Source organism: Schistocerca nitens, chromosome 9, assembly GCF_023898315.1.
Source record: "Schistocerca nitens isolate TAMUIC-IGC-003100 chromosome 9, iqSchNite1.1, whole genome shotgun sequence".
Taxonomy (NCBI): domain Eukaryota; kingdom Metazoa; phylum Arthropoda; class Insecta; order Orthoptera; family Acrididae; genus Schistocerca; species Schistocerca nitens.
This window is the reverse complement of record NC_064622.1, coordinates 125,555,256-125,571,166: the sequence shown is the minus strand read 5'-3', so window position 1 is coordinate 125,571,166 and position 15,911 is coordinate 125,555,256. Positions and strand designations below refer to the sequence as shown.

General features: G+C 36.7%; 2 protein-coding genes across 3 annotated transcripts in view; one reads left to right on the top strand and one right to left on the bottom strand.

The window, feature by feature from the left end:
• LOC126202884 (required for meiotic nuclear division protein 1 homolog) overlaps nucleotides 1-871 on the bottom strand; it is a 101,616-nt gene extending 100,745 nt beyond the window's left edge. The window contains exon 1 of the mRNA XM_049936943.1: nucleotides 385-871. Within this exon, the coding sequence (XP_049792900.1) occupies nucleotides 385-732 (348 nt within the window). The 5' untranslated portion in view covers nucleotides 733-871. The remainder of the gene's footprint in view (nucleotides 1-384) is intronic.
• A 303-nt stretch (nucleotides 872-1,174) lies between these two features.
• The window catches only part of LOC126202885 (DNA polymerase interacting tetratricopeptide repeat-containing, protein of 47 kDa), an 88,703-nt gene continuing 73,966 nt past the window's right edge, over nucleotides 1,175-15,911 (top strand). For both annotated transcript variants that reach the window (XM_049936945.1, XM_049936944.1), the window contains exons 1-2: nucleotides 1,175-1,589; nucleotides 12,255-12,372. In XM_049936945.1, the coding sequence (XP_049792902.1) occupies nucleotides 1,431-1,589; nucleotides 12,255-12,372 (277 nt within the window). In that variant the 5' untranslated portion in view covers nucleotides 1,175-1,430. The remainder of the gene's footprint in view (nucleotides 1,590-12,254; nucleotides 12,373-15,911) is intronic.

Here is a 15,911-nt window from a genome sequence, read left to right as displayed (position 1 = left end):
GCTTTAAGCTTTTTCACTGCTGTGCAATTAAAGTTGTCCTCTTACAAGATATCACTAAATCGTTCACTACCATAAGCCAATCACAATGGCAATAAGGTCTACATGGGGGCAAAGCAGACAATAAAAACAATGGCTCTGAGCACTAAGGGACTTAACATCTGAGGTCATCAGTCCCCTAGAACGTAGAACTACTTAAACCTAACTAACCTAAGGACATCACACACATCTATGCCCGAGGCAGGATTCGAACCTGCGACCGTAGCGGTCGCGCGGCTCCAAACTGTAGTGCCTAGAACCGCTTGGCCACTCCGGCCGGCAAAGCAGACAATACAGTAACAACAATGCAAACACGAATTGTACGAACTATCTACATTTATACTTTACCCCTGGCTTGCTGACACCTTTTTCCTCGACAGCTGTTCGCTTCTTACGCGGGACCAATTTCTTCGTTTGCAGCGCTGAGAAACTTTCGTGAATGCCTTGGGGATCGTGCGTGGATTTCGTGGATTCAGATCGCATAAGTATGTCTTTAATTTTTTCCGGTGGCCGACACAACAGACGTACGTTGCGGGAAAAAATTGCATAATTTTGAAAATTTGTCTGTCCAATGACGGAATGGACAGTAGTATTTTTCTTCGCTTCCGAAAAAAATCTGTTACATTTCAAAACATTACTGTATGGACAAAAAGCTATTCTCCCCCATAAAACCAAATGCTGCAGCATTACTTTCATACTTCCTCTGATATTTACGTTTTTCAGTAGTTTCTAACCGAAACAAAAAAGGGACACCACATGAGCGTCTTCGTAGCAATATACCACACTTCACCTGTGGGACAAACAAGCAATGAAACTTTGCGGCTACAAAAACAAACACACACATTCTTATGTTTTTAAACATGTTCACCAACTGATGATATGCAAGGACAAGTATGCCAACTGAAGATTTGCAGTTTAAAACAACTATGAATCGGAAGTTGATCCCCCATTGCTACATACTATATCAGTGGAAAAATCCAGAGTCTAAAATCATTTTGTTGAAAATTTGGTACCGTGCCATTCTAGTTCTTTTTAGAAAAGTAAGACAGGAACCCACCTTTATCTTGGTCGAGTGAAATATCTTTCTCCTTGTGGATTTTATTCCTCATCGTTTTCTTTGTTCTCGATCGGCGAAATGTTTTTGTTTTGAAGATGTGTGGTTTGTGTGTTGTGAATTGTGATGTCTAGTGTTACTCATTGACATCAACAGTGTTGTATAAATTATGAATTTCATCTTGTTAATGCATTTAGATATATTTATAAACCACATATCACGGTACCATGTGCTGATTAGAGTTAGATGTCTAGTGCGCACGTAACAAAGACTACGCAGTTCTCATCAGCACAACGATACGCAATTCTCATAAGCACAACGACCTCATCGTTTCACCAGAATGGAAAACCATTCAGCAAAACCGAAGAAAACGAGTCAAATGACTGACGAGGAGAGGTTAAAACTAGCAGAAAAGCTGGATAAAGAACTGGACGAGTATATTGCAGGATTAGAGAGACGTCCATACACCGAAGGATGGCCGGAAGACCGCTGGCGAGAGGTACAGTATACTTGTGTGACTGATGAAGACAGTACTATGTGTACTGTGCTGGTCTTATGGATGTTTTATAGCACTGATCAGTCTGGTTGTGTATATTGCACAAACTAGACAGTAAGTTATCGAAGACCATTGAAAACATCAGTATCCACTCTGTTCAGCCATGCACTTCTGTGTAATATCACAACAGATTAAAACTGATTTCGATGCTCGTTTTATTCGTATACTGTCAGTAGGGAATGAACTTCACAAGTAAACGTTACATGCTCCGTTTGGGTAATTTCATTTGAAATCACCCAGTAGCCGTTGCCCATATGTCACAGATTTTTCTGAAAATTTGGTGTAATAATGTACATAATGAGTTAGGATTAAAATATTTTTTCTGGAATTTTTTTGACCATAATTGTAATTAGGAGACCATTTTGAAATGTGGGCCTCTTCTACCAACTGGTGTTGGGAAACGAAGTGCATTGTAAGTTTGTAACCACTATAACTTTTTTATTTATGAATCAATTTTATTCAATTTGGTGTCACTGGAAAGTAAAAGAATAGAGCTATGGCCTATAATATAAAAATTATTAAAGTGCTGTGTCTAAGCAACAAAGGTTTGAAAATTTGTAATTAATGTAATTTCTCACCATTTTTTTTTTTTTTTTGTTAACAAATTTCAGGATTTTTTTTATCAGCAGAATCATTAGTTTCACCATCTGAATTTTTGTTTCAAATAATTCCTACTTCCATACTTTCCAACATAAAAAAATTGAAAGGATGTTTGTCCTCTGGTGTAAGATGTTATACTTTTTCAATAATGCTGTAATAATTAATTTCTTTAAAAAGCTAATCAGTAATACGTGAAAAAAAAACAATGAAAAATTCAGTGTAGCAGCTACACTCACATGCAAACAGGCTGTGTGTGTTAGATTTTTGTGTGTCTGTGCAGTTTATGTGTGTGAAGGATGTTTTTGTCTTGATTTTGTGCTTCTTACATAAGCAGCCATTCTGTCTGGTAGTTAGAGAACAAGAAAATGTTTCAAAGCATCCAATTCTTTTCTGCAACATACACAGTTGATTAAAAATAGCAATGGAAAACAAATATTCTTTAGGTTTTGTGTCATCAGTTGTGTGTTAGGAGAAAAGTAGTAGCAGTGAAGAGCTTGATTTAATAGATATGTCAAGCCTGAATCAAGTTGTTATTGAATTATTGAAGTTAAGGAGCACCTGTGAAATATTGAGTGTTTGTTTTTCTCACAAAAGGCTCTATTTGGGAACATTTGAAGATAGACAAAGAATTTGCTGTGACCATTTTAAGAAGCATGGTAAAAAGACTGCTAAGAAATCTTTCTTTAACCATGGAAAAGAAATATAAAACCTCTGGACTTATCCCAGGTACCAAGCTGTTCATAACATGTAGTAAGGACATTTTATCTCCTGTGGGGGATAACTTTCCAGGGATGGATGAATCTGAAGTTGAAGATCAAGAATATACACAAGATCCATCTACAGCTCTTCAAAAACTTAATGAAAGTTGTGAATTACTTGAAATTTCACCATTTAAGGTTACCAAGAGAGCACAAGATAGGCATCCAGAATACATTCGATCCAAGTCTCATCGCTTAGCTTTAAAATTCCAGCAAACAGCATCAGAAGCGCTACATGTTCCAGTGAAAAATGTATCTGAAGAAACTGACAGTACTGAATGTACAGACTGTAATAGTTTAACGCAAAAACTTAAAGAGAAATTCAGCAGAAGTTCTGTTAAAGAAAAACTACAAATACTTACCTTTGCACCAGCTTCTTGGAGTAAAGAAAAAAATCCAAATGTTTTTTAACACAATACATGGTAAAGAAATCGAGGGTATCGCTAAAAGAAGATGGTATTTTGTCAAAAGGGAGTTATAATGTGGGAAACAGAATAGGTAAGGATGTGGAAAAATGTGTCCAGAATTTTTACTGTGAAGTTGATATAAGTTGCATTTCTGCTAATAAAAAAGACTGTCTGTCTGCTCCTTCAGAAAATGGCAAAAGAGTGTATAAGACAAAAAGACTAATTTTACATAATCTGAAAGATGTATACTTAGCTTTCAGAGAAAAATAACGTGAAGATAAAATTGGTTTTACTAAAACTTAGGCCAAAAGAATGCATTACTGTAAACAGTCGTGGAATGCATAACGTATCTGTATGCACATATCACCAAAACGTAAAGCTATTGATTCATGCTGCACGTGTGAAAGAACCCTACACTGAAGTTCTACAGAAACTTGTGTGCAATCTGGAAAACGAGGAGTGCATGCTGCGTCACTGTTCTCAATGTTCTGATGAATATTTTTTAATATTGCTGGAGTCCTTACAAGATTGTGAAAATGTTGTATTCAAACAATGGATGCAAACTTATCGATCTACACTGGAGACATTAATGGAGACGACTGATGAATTTGTTGAGTATCTCATGCAGAAACTTCAAAACTTAACACAACATCATTATGTACCAACATCTCAGAGTCACAACTTCAAATGAAGCAAAGAAACCCTCCCTGATACTATGTTTATCATCATAGTGGATTTTGCAGAGAACTATACCTGTTTGCTTCAGGATGCTGCACAAGGATTTCACTGGCACAACATTCAAGTCACCCTTCATCCTTTTGTGGTGTACTTTAAAACAGATGATTGCAATAAGTCAATGTCATTGTGTTGTGTAAGTGACTGTCTGCAGCAGGATACAATCACATTCTATGCACATCCAGCATGTTATGTTCTTCAGTGTTGGCAGTTCTGCAAAATATAAAAACTTTACGAACGTTTTAAATTTGTGCTATCTCATGCAAGATCATGGAGTAATTGCAGAAAGGAATTTTTTTGCTCCAAGTCATGGCAAAAATGCATGTGATGGAGTTGGTGGTACTATTAAATGTTTAACAACAAGAGCAAGTTTACAGCGCCCATAGGACAGTCACATTTTAAGTCCAAAAGATCTGTTTGCATTTGCCAAAACTCATGTTACAACAGAGGAGATAACAAAGTTTACAAACATGTTACAAAAACGGTATGAGACTGGTTCTACCATTCCTGGGACAAGAGTGAATCATTTTTTCAAACCGCTGAATGAAAACAAGTTGCTGATCAAAGCGTGTTTCATCATCTACTAAATTCATTCAAGTTCCTCTTGGAATTCTAAACACTGCCTCTAACACAATTAAAGAAGAAACATTTGTCGCAGCTATCTACAATAACCAGTGGTGGCTTGGAAAAATTCTAGAGATAAGTGAAGAACACAGAGATGCAAAAGTCAAGTTCATGAGTCCAAGTGGCCCTTCCTCAAGTTATTCATTGCCACTTCACACTGATGTTTGCTGGATACCTTATGAAAACATTGTAATGACTTTGGCTGCTCCTAGTTTAAGCACAAGTACTGGTTGTTTATATACTTTTGAATCAGACATAATATTATCCACTGAAAACTTGTTTGAAAGAATGAATGCTTTTTAGAATTTTATGAGAACTTATCATCATTTGTGACCACTAGGTAAGAGTCACACAATGATATGTGTATATTATTATTTATGTTCTTTCTGTTTTAAATGATTAAACAGAACAAACACCCTTCTGATTTTTTAAATGTTGAAATGTATGACAATAGGAATTCTTTGAGACAAAATTTAAAATGGTGAAACTTATGTTTTTGATGAAAAAAAAATTCATGAAGTTAAAAAAAAAAAAAAAATGAAAAATGACTTTAAATACAGATTTGCACATGTTTATATGTACAGTTGGAGCATTTTTATAGTTTAGTGATATAGGTGGTCCTTTTATCTTTCTAATGAATAAAATTGATTTATAAATAAGAGAGTTATAGTAGTTAAAAACTTTCAATCTACCTTTTGTACTGATGCCAGATGGACAAAATGCTAGACATTTCAAAATGGCCCCCTGACTACAATTTTGATCTAAAAAATCTGAAAAAATTATTTTATCACTTTCTATCTATGCACTTTCTTACACCAAATTTTCACAAATATCTGTGACATGATGGCAACGAGATTTCTTTATTTTGGGTGATTTTAAATAAAATGAGCCGTTTAGGACATTCATTCATTTTTATTGATAGGTACTAGTCATTTGGCCTGCTGAGATTGGTACTAGGATTTTTTTAGTTATTTATTTTACTTGCCCTATTATGATTGACTATATTTATTCCCCCCCCCCGCCCCCCCCCCCCCACATATGGGATAAAGGTAACCTTGTTTTGGGTTCTGAGAGGTATCTTATTTGAGACTGGCAAAAGCCTTCTTTTCAAAAAAAAAAAAAAAAAAAAAAAAAAAAAAAACTCCCTTGTCATCTCTTTTAGCTGAGTAGTGGTATGGTTTTGCAGAATGGCACTCCTTCCTTCATGCTATGCAGCTCTATGCTGTCTACATAAGTTGCTGTAAAATTTTTCTGACCAAGACTTTATGAAATGCCAGACCAGTAGCTCTTGGTGGCCTGAGGTGTGTCACTGTTGTAATTTTGAATGAGGTTGCTTTCGTCCCTAGTTATTTTCATTTTGAATTATGCAAGAAATTTCGGTTTTCTAACACAGACATTTGATCACTCAAATAAATATTTAATTTGTATTAGTCATCGACAGATTCGGGAAGAAGTCAAGTTATATCAGTTGTTAACAAGTAACTGGTGCCATAACAGCAGCAATAATAAAGTAGTTGTATTACATATTTGCATTGTATCAGTGGTCATTGTTACCAGAAATTTCAGAATTCATGTATTTTCTATTTACCACAGGTATCACAAAATTGAAAGTAAATGTCGCAGAACTTGAAAACAGACACATGTCCATTTAGTTAGAGACCTTTTTTAAAATGTTGTTTCAGTCACCATTCTGAAGACTAGTATGATACAGTCACTCAATTGGCGATCCTTTGATGTCTCAGAATATGTCCCATCAACCAATTCCTTCTGTTAGTCAAGTTGTGCCACAGATTTCTTTTCTCCCCAAATCTGTTGAATACCTCCTCATTAGTTGCATGATCTACCCATATAATCTTTGGGATTCTTGTTTAGCACCACATTTCTGTTCTCTTATAGTCTGAACTGTTTATTATACATTTTTCATTTCAATACAAGGTTACATTCCTGGCAAATACCTTCAGAAAAGATTCCCTAACACTAAGATTTATTTTCATTGTTAACATAGCCTATATCTCTTCATCAGAAATGCTTTTCTCACTATTGCTAGTCTACATTTTATATCCTCCCTACTTCAGCAGTCAGTTAATTTAACTTACTGTCCAAACAGTACAACTGAACTATTAGGCCTACTTTCAGTGTCTCATTTTCTAATCTAATTCCCTCAGCTTCGTGTCAGTTAATTCAACTACATTCCATTACCCTTGCTTTGCTTTGGTTAATGTTCATCTTATATCCTCCTTTCAGGACACTATCCATTCCATTTAATTGCTCTTCCAAGTCCTTTGCTGTTTCTGACAGAATTACTATATAGGCTATCATTGGCAAATCTCAAAAGTTTTTATTTCTTCTCTTGGAACTTTAAGTCCTTGTAGATAGGTGACAGCCCTACCTCATTCCCTTCTTAGCCACCGAGACTTACATTCATGCCCTGATGCCTTCAAAATTTCAGAAGGGATATTCTTGTCAACACTGTCAAAAACTTTCTATAAACATAGGGTTGCCTTTCTTAAAACCTATCTTCAGAAATAAGTCGTAGGGTCAATATTGCCTTGTGTGTTCCTACATTTCTCCTAAATCCAAATTGATCTTCCTTGATGTTGGCTCCCACCAGTTTTCCATTCTTCTGTGAACTGTTAGTTCGGTAATATTCTTCTTGAATTCTGAGTATATTTCGCTTATCTTGCACACCAGGTGGGAATAGTTTTGTCATGACTGGCTCTCTGAAGAATATCAGTCACTCTGGTGGAATGATACACAATTCTTTTATTAAAAATAAATTTTTACTGTTTCAACCATTGCTGGAAACAAAAGAAACCTAGTGCCTTTTTCCATGAACTGTAGAAGTAGGGCTAAAGGCAAGTCATGTTCAAATCTAAGAAAGAGATTTTTCACCAATGATGTTTACTTATGTAGATGCTATTGGCAACAGGTGTTACAGCATAGTAACCTGCATATGCTCTACTGTAATATTATTTTTAAAATTCTTATATTGTGAAATACAACCTTTATGCTTAAATTCTTGTTCATATGTATGAAACCCATCTCTTGTTGAGGTAATTCAATCTGTGCACCTGAATGGACTAGATCCAGAGCACAAAACCACTAGGCTTTTTTTTAAAAAAAAAAAAAATGCATCGCTATTACCCTATGCTTTTATATCATAGCATTTTACTAATGTGATGAACACAGTGTCTCATTTATATGGTACCCTGCAGACTAAAAAGTATTGTTGACAAAATATAGGGATTATATGAGACAACCATGCCACACGATTGTTGTCTGTGCTGTTGCTAATCATTGTGTGTGACTTTTTCCAAATATCATTGCACACTATCAGTTAAAGTGCACTTAACAGTGTTGGTGCCTCAACTGCTATGTGCTCCTGGTGGCAGTTCGTTTCCTTTGGTTGTAGCCTATCAGATAATTGTATAGAGTAGCCGATGAGGAAAGCTGAATCTAATTACTTGTTTCGGTGGAAAATAGACCTACAAATTGATGACCTTTTTTGTCCACAAATGTAACACAAAACTGGCATTTACTGATATGGCTGTTATGCATTATAAAGTTGGTAATTGGTTTATATGTATTTCTTGTATGGAATGTTTTTCAGAATATGCCTGGATTTCTTGGGGTGTTTCGTATTCTAATGTTATAGTTTGAATGTGAGTTGACGATGTCAATGAATGTGACTGGAAGAAAACTGGCTGTGGTAACGGTCTGATTTGTAGTGTTGCCCAAGATCTAGGTTAAGTTGAAGTCTAAAGTTTGGTTGTGAGTGACAAAGTTATTGAATGTTAATTTAAGAAAGCTAGTTTAGATTATGGACTGATCTGTAGTGTAACCCAAGGTATAGTTTAGGTCCAAATGTTGCAGTTTGCTTGTGAGTTGGTGAAGCCAATTAATGTGAGTGTAAGAAAGCTGACTGTGGTAATGGACTGATCTGTATCATAGCATAATGATTGTTTCAACAATTTTGTGGGGTATTTTCAACATTTCCCCATTTCCAAGGTTGTGGTTATACTTAAACCTAAGCATAAAATTTAAATTTTATACAATATTCTGTTTTATATTACATCATTCCACACAATATATTCCACTATGCTGTCACATAATTTCAAACACTCTTCATCTTGATGACTTCGAATGCTATCCTCTCATCGGTTCCACCATCTTGTCTAATCATCTGATTAATATTTTTAAAAAAATGTTCAAATGTGTGTGAATTCCTAAGGTACCAAACTGCTGAGGTCATTGGTCCCTAGACTTACACACTACTTAAACTAACTTATGCTAAGAAGAAAAAAAAAGAAACACGCACACACACACACACACACACACACACACACACACACACACACACTCATGCAAACGCAACTCCCACACACATGACCACAGTCTCCAGCTGCCGATGCACCTGAACACAAAATGAATCAATATGGAGCAGCGTTGACATGGAGTGGTACCATATGAGAGCAACAAGTGTGCACACAAGTGTACAGTTTGGTTGTGAGTGACAAAGTTATTGAATGTTAATGTAAGGAAGCTAGTTTAGGTGATGGACTGATCTGTAGTGTAGCCCAATGTATTGCTTGGGTCCAAATGTTGCAGTTTGATTGTGAGATGGCAAAGCCAATGAATGTGATTGTAAGAAAGCTGACGGTGGTAATGGACTGATCTGTATCATAGCATAATGATTGTTTCAACAACTTTGTGGGGTATTTTCAACATGTCCTCATTTCCGAGGTTGTGGTTATACTTAAACCTAAGCATAAAATTTAAATATTATACAGTATTCTGTTTTATATGACATCATTCCACACAATGTATTCCACATAATGTACAATCCACAATCCGCATTAATATACATGTGTGGTAACACATTGATGATACAGTGGATTTCTGGTCAAGACGAAATTTAGACAGCCTGTGTTGATGAGAAGAGTGACATTTGTTGTTCTGGGACAGGAAGGGCAGTCTGCTTATTGTCTTCCTGCCCAGTTGATCATTACTGTGGAAAGCTGTGGAGGTTGAACCGGGCTATTCAAAATGAGACGTGGAATGCTCAGTGCAAGTGTTGTGCTCATCCATGACACTGCTTGCCCATATATTGCTTGGTGCACATTGACTGCTCTGAAAGAGTTTGCCTGACATCTATTTGATCATCCACCATACAGTCCTGATGTGTTTCCAGGGATTTCCATCTTTTCTTGAACCACAAGAAATTCCTATCCTCCAGTCATCATTTTTCACGACAACTGAGAATAACTGGTAAGAGTGTGGTGTCTTTAACCCTTGTATTCTTTGACAAAACATGTACTAACTGCTCAATATGATCCTCAAGTTTTCGTTATTTTTATGTGTCTTTTTGGTGGCTGGGGGATTGTTATGTTGTGCTGAGAATGCTGGAAGTAGCGAGCATATGGATTCAATAGTGGTATCAAGTTAGAAGTTGTTACTGGCTTCATTAATGTCTGATCATAGAATTGGGGATACAGACTCATGGAAGTTAAGGTGGGAAGTGTTTAAGGTGTTTTATGAAGGTGTAAGTTATTTGATATATGCAGGTTAATTAGAAGATATAAATTTAAATAATCCTACATATTGAGCAGAAGTAAATCTTTCAAGATTAGGTGCCAACTTAATACGTTTCACATGAATTCTATTTGTTAGTGTGGATGTTGGCACGTGAAGTAACTTCGAGGTTACAGACTGTCACACACAGATTCATTTCCAGGCGGCACATTTCTATGAGGTGTGAAAACAAAAGTTGATCCCAGGATGATGTGTCAGTTCATATAGTGATTATGTCACAAATAGTCCAAGCATTTCTCTATCTGTTGGCAGTAAAGTTTTTGATCTATGTAGGTAGATTGAAGTGACAAATGAATATGTACTAAGGGCAGGATTCAAAGTAGGGCCTCCTGCTCACTAGGCAGATGCGCCAATCACTATGCCACCATGGCACAGTGGCTTTGCACAATTGCATGCACTACCCTAGTACTCCTTAATCCACCACTTGGTATTCCCCCCCCCCCCCCCCAACCTCGAACAGCATTGCAGAGGTTCTCCAAGAGTACTGGAACAGCACCTCAGAATTGAACAAAACAGGGAATCCTCCCTGAAACCCTGGTGTAGGTGCTTTAATCAAATGAAACTGTATGACTCCAGAGACCTTCTCAAGTCTCAGACATCTATGATGTATATATGCTGACTGAAGAGATGAATGGAATTTTCTTCCATTGCTGAGATTCGAACTCTGGTCTCCTGTTCACTAGGCAGATGCGCTAACCACTACGCCATCGTGGCACAGTGGCTTTGCACAGCTGCACAGACTAAGTTAGCATGCGTCCCTCAATCCAAATTCCCATTCATGCCTCAGCCCACTTGATATTCCTCCCTAAACTTCATTTCTTGCCTCAGTCTGCAGAGATGTTTGAGACATGAATAGGTTCTATTTGATTAAAGCACCTATGCCGGGGGTTGAGGCAGGATCCCCCGTTCGTTCAATGCTGAAATGATATTCTGGTACAGTTGGAGAGATTCAGCAATGCTGTTCGAGTTTAGGGGAGGGAAATACTAAGTGGGCTGAGGCATGACTGAGAATTTGGATTGCGGAGGGAGACATGCTAGGGTAGGCCAAACTGTTGCGCAAAGCCACAGTGCCAAGGTGGCATAGTGTTTAGTGCATCTGCTTATGGAGCAGAGCAGGAGACCTGGGTTCGCATCCCAGCCTTGGTACAAACTTTCATTTGTCACTTCAGTCTGAATATGTACATCATAGATGTTTTTGACGTGAAAAGGTCTCTGGAACCATACAATTTTATTTGAATAAAGATTTTCATGTAATTGTTTTTTTTTTTTTTTTTTTTTTTTTTTTTTTTTTTTTTTTTAGGGGGAGCCACTTTCTGGATTATCCTTGAAATAGTGATATTACATGATAAAGCAAAACTTCTGTATCAGTGTGTAGGATATTGTTGGCAGTGATGTTCAAGTGGGAGCTACAGTTTTGTGAAAATGAATAAAATAATCTACAGAATCGGTCTAGAACTATATGGGGATACTGAAATTGTGTACTAGATAAATTGCAGTGTTCTCAAGTATGAATTTGCCAGGCTAAGCGCATTAGCATATTTCACATCTTTGTTTTAATCCTGGAATTCCAGCTGACTTTATTCTGACATACAGTGGTATGTTTTGTTAAGACTTCACACCCTAACTTGTTTTTTGATTAGGAAAATTTTATTTTGATGGTCATGACTTACGATGTGAAAAAAAAAAAAAAATCAATTGTCTGTATCAGTCACACAACTGTGTGCTAACAGGGACAACCATTTTACTTTGTTTTATAATTTACAAACATAACTTCCTGCTACAAAGACTCATTTATGCATCCACTTCAGCAGTAGCGTAACATTTCATCATATTATTGGAATTCTAGTAGTTAGCACTTCTTGTGTAAACCAATATTAATAATCTTATTTTAGGAAATGGAGAAGCATCCTTTCTTCATGACGAAACCACCAGAAGAAGGGCAGCCCTTGTCACCTCTTTTGGAAGGCATTCAGCAACTGAAGTATGATGAAAGTGAAAATACGCCAGAAGGTATCTAGAAATCCTGAATAAGATAATTACTGTAACTACGTTATGACATGGAATTTCAGGTACCTATCATATCTTCTCTCATGTGGTTTTTCCCTTGTCTCTTGTTTATATCTATTCCGTAGGCAGAAACTTTTATTCCAGAGTCATTACTTTTGTAATCGTGTTTTCAGCTATGCCACATTGTGTCATTTGAATGAGTGCAGTGATTGTATCTCTTGTGAAGATATGTTGTTCTCGAAGATTAGTTGTTTGGAAATGGATACATTATTTGTGACTTGCTAGAATTAATTTTGCTGTCTCAGTGAACAGGTAATGCTTGTGATTCTTTCATTTGATGTGTTTGTATTTTTTCAGTATCAGTCCACAATTACTAATTACCCAATTACTTAGTTTTCATCAATTCCATCTGTTGTCTGCTTTATTGCCTGTTATGTGCCAACACACTTAATCAGAAAATATGTACTGTAACAAAAGTACTCCAGTGAAAAAATGAGACTGTCACCATTTCTCTGCAGCATGCAGTTTTAAACGATGCGTCAAGTGTGAAGCTTTGCAGGGTACAGTTACTAAATCAAGCAGCAGTTTAGGGAGAAGACCAAATAGTGTTTCTCGAAACACTAGTTAAATGACTTCATGTAAATGAGTTATGCCTAAACTTTGAGAAAAATAAATAAATTCAGTGAAAATTTCAAACATCTTTATTGTGTGACTCAATTAGCATATGAAATATAAGGAACTCATCAAAGATCTTAAAAGACAGTATTTGGCTACACTTGGAATATCATGTTAGTACTAGATTTGAAGATAATTAAAATAGTAAATTAATTTATTTGTTGTGAATAATAATAATAATCATCATCTGTGTATTAGTGTGGTGGCTTGGAACAGAAGAGTGAGCCATGGCTTCGAGAGAATCCGAAGCTGATTGTAAGATTGACTGCCTTGCCAGATTTTATTACAAGAGATGACTTTTATATAAGAAAATGCTTCTTAGAGACTGGATACACAGGTGCACTGTAACAATAACATAAAGGCATGTCATAATGGGAAAAGTGCCATGCAAGTGCACATTGCACACTTTTATTGGTGGCCACAGTGAGAAAGATGCAGATGACATTGAAAATTGTCTCCCTTGGGCTAAGAGAGTGCGTGGATGATGACCAAAGATACCTGTTCAAACTTTACCTGAGGAACAGGACCTTTTGAAATTGTAGTATTCAGTATCGTGGGACCATTCCCTGTAACAGCTCAAAATACAGATATGTTTTGTCTATCACAGACCATTTCTCTCACTATCATATTATGATACCATTCAAAGATATGACCTCTGAGTCAGTTACAAAAGTATTTGTTACTCATTTAGTAATACAGTTAGGGATCAGAGCCCATTATAATAGACCAAGGGACAAAAGAAGTCGAGAACTATACCATTTCACCCTAGGGTTGAACGCGTTCATAAAACTATAGCCAATATGTTGTCGTATTGTATGAACAGTTTGTATACAGACTGGGATCATATATTGTCATATGAAAGTTCGTCATACAATGCTAGGGTACATGAAACAATAGGTTTGTCTCCTTTTGAGGTTGTTTGTGGCCGAAAATATGTTCCCCATTTGAGACTGAGAAGTTGCCACCCAGAATAAATTTCAGCAAAGTGAAACATGTTGTTAAAATATTAAAGTTTATATTTTGAAGAGAATTCACCAGAACAGTGCAGGCATGACATGGTTGCAACAGCTCCTTAGTTGAAAGAAGCATGACAGAACTAAGAAATTTACATGCACCTGGGACGGATCATTCTAGGCATTGCATTTCATGTCATCTGTAAGTGTCGAATTACAGTTACCAGATCACAACATTGTAGATTATTTTGACTGCTTACCCTAGTATAAAGGTAGCAATATACTATCTTCTGTAGTGGATCCAGCAAAATTCAGAAAGAACCAATCAGCACAGAAGCCAGTGCACAGTAAAACTATTCCACAACAACCAATGATTTCTTGTTACTGCAGTTTATGTTCTGCCCCTCTGTACAGTTTACAGTCTAGGAATTGAGAACAAATCTTAAGTCTTAGCGAGAGGCACTCTCAGTATTTTCTGTCACTATATTGTTGAGCCATATTGATGATTCTGTTGTATGTTTTCACCTCATTTGGGCCCCAATTAACAACTAATTTTTATTAGTATTGAATGTGTTTCATTGTTGTAAATTTGCCCATGTGTCTCATTGGTTTTTGAGCATGATAGTTCGATATTACTGCTGCGTGGGCAGAACATCTCTCCCCACTGAGCTGCTTGTTATGAGCAATAGCCTGTTTATCATGGATATCTGGTCTTCTTCGAACAGTGCCAGCCACACAACTGACGCCTTATCTCCTCTGTGCACCACTGTGTGTTCTAATGTAGTTCTCTGCAGTTGTAACTTAGTTGTGTATGATCTGTGTGCTATTAATGTGTCACTACTTTCACATTTGTGTGTTACATTCTCCCTGTTGTCCCATAATTATCTTGTATGCCCTAAAAGCCTCATTTTGCTCTTTTACTTATTCCTCCATATTTTACTATCTACCTCTACTACTGACTGATTTTGTCTCACATTAGTATTATTTCACTTTGTTGAGACAGTTGTCACTACATAGTCTTCACCGTTGTCAGCGATGGCGAAGTTACGTTCAGAGCCTACTAAATTTGAAAATGTGCTACAAAAGTGCAGGTCAGAAGCCACTGTAATGGAAAAGGCTCATACATGGTTTGGAAAGACTCGGCAGAAATAATATCACATTCTCTGCAAGACCGAACCAACTACCATTCAGCCGCCATTGAATAAGCACAACTTAACACTGTGCCACACTTGATCTCCAAGTACCCATTGGCAACGGAATTCAGCTTCTTTAGTTACACATGAGTGACAATTAAGATTCTCTTGTGGATTCCATTTCTCCTTGGAACATGTTGAAAACAGTTTACTGTCTCATACACAACAAATTTGACTGGTCCCTCTCTAGTTGTTACCTTTTTATGAATTCATTTGCAGCATACTAAATCGCGATGTGGATGCCATTCAAAACCAACTTTAATGATATCCCATGTGTTACAAACTGTGTTTTACAGCATAAACTCCTTTCATGCCCAAGTGGAATATTAGTGTCGGCCATACAGTCTGCCCTACAACATAATCTCAGTTGAATTTTGATCCCTACCATATCCTTGCTTTCTAACTGTATGAATATCTCAACACAACGATGGCCCCCCTCTTCAAATGATATATTCTCTCACTTCTAGTTTTATACCTCTGTATTATAACTGCATTACTGTGAATTTGGCTCAAGATTACTTCAAACTTATTCTCCTCATTGCTGGTATCTGTCTCCTGTCTGAATTGCTTGAATTGGAACAATATAGGTTTTACACATTCCTGCAGGTTTTACACCTTCCCTGTTCCCTGAAAATTACTTGCAAGTACATAGCTTGGTGAACAAAGGTCCCAGCTTTGGCTGCTGCATAGTTGCAGAACTGCCAGTAAAGACCAAACTATA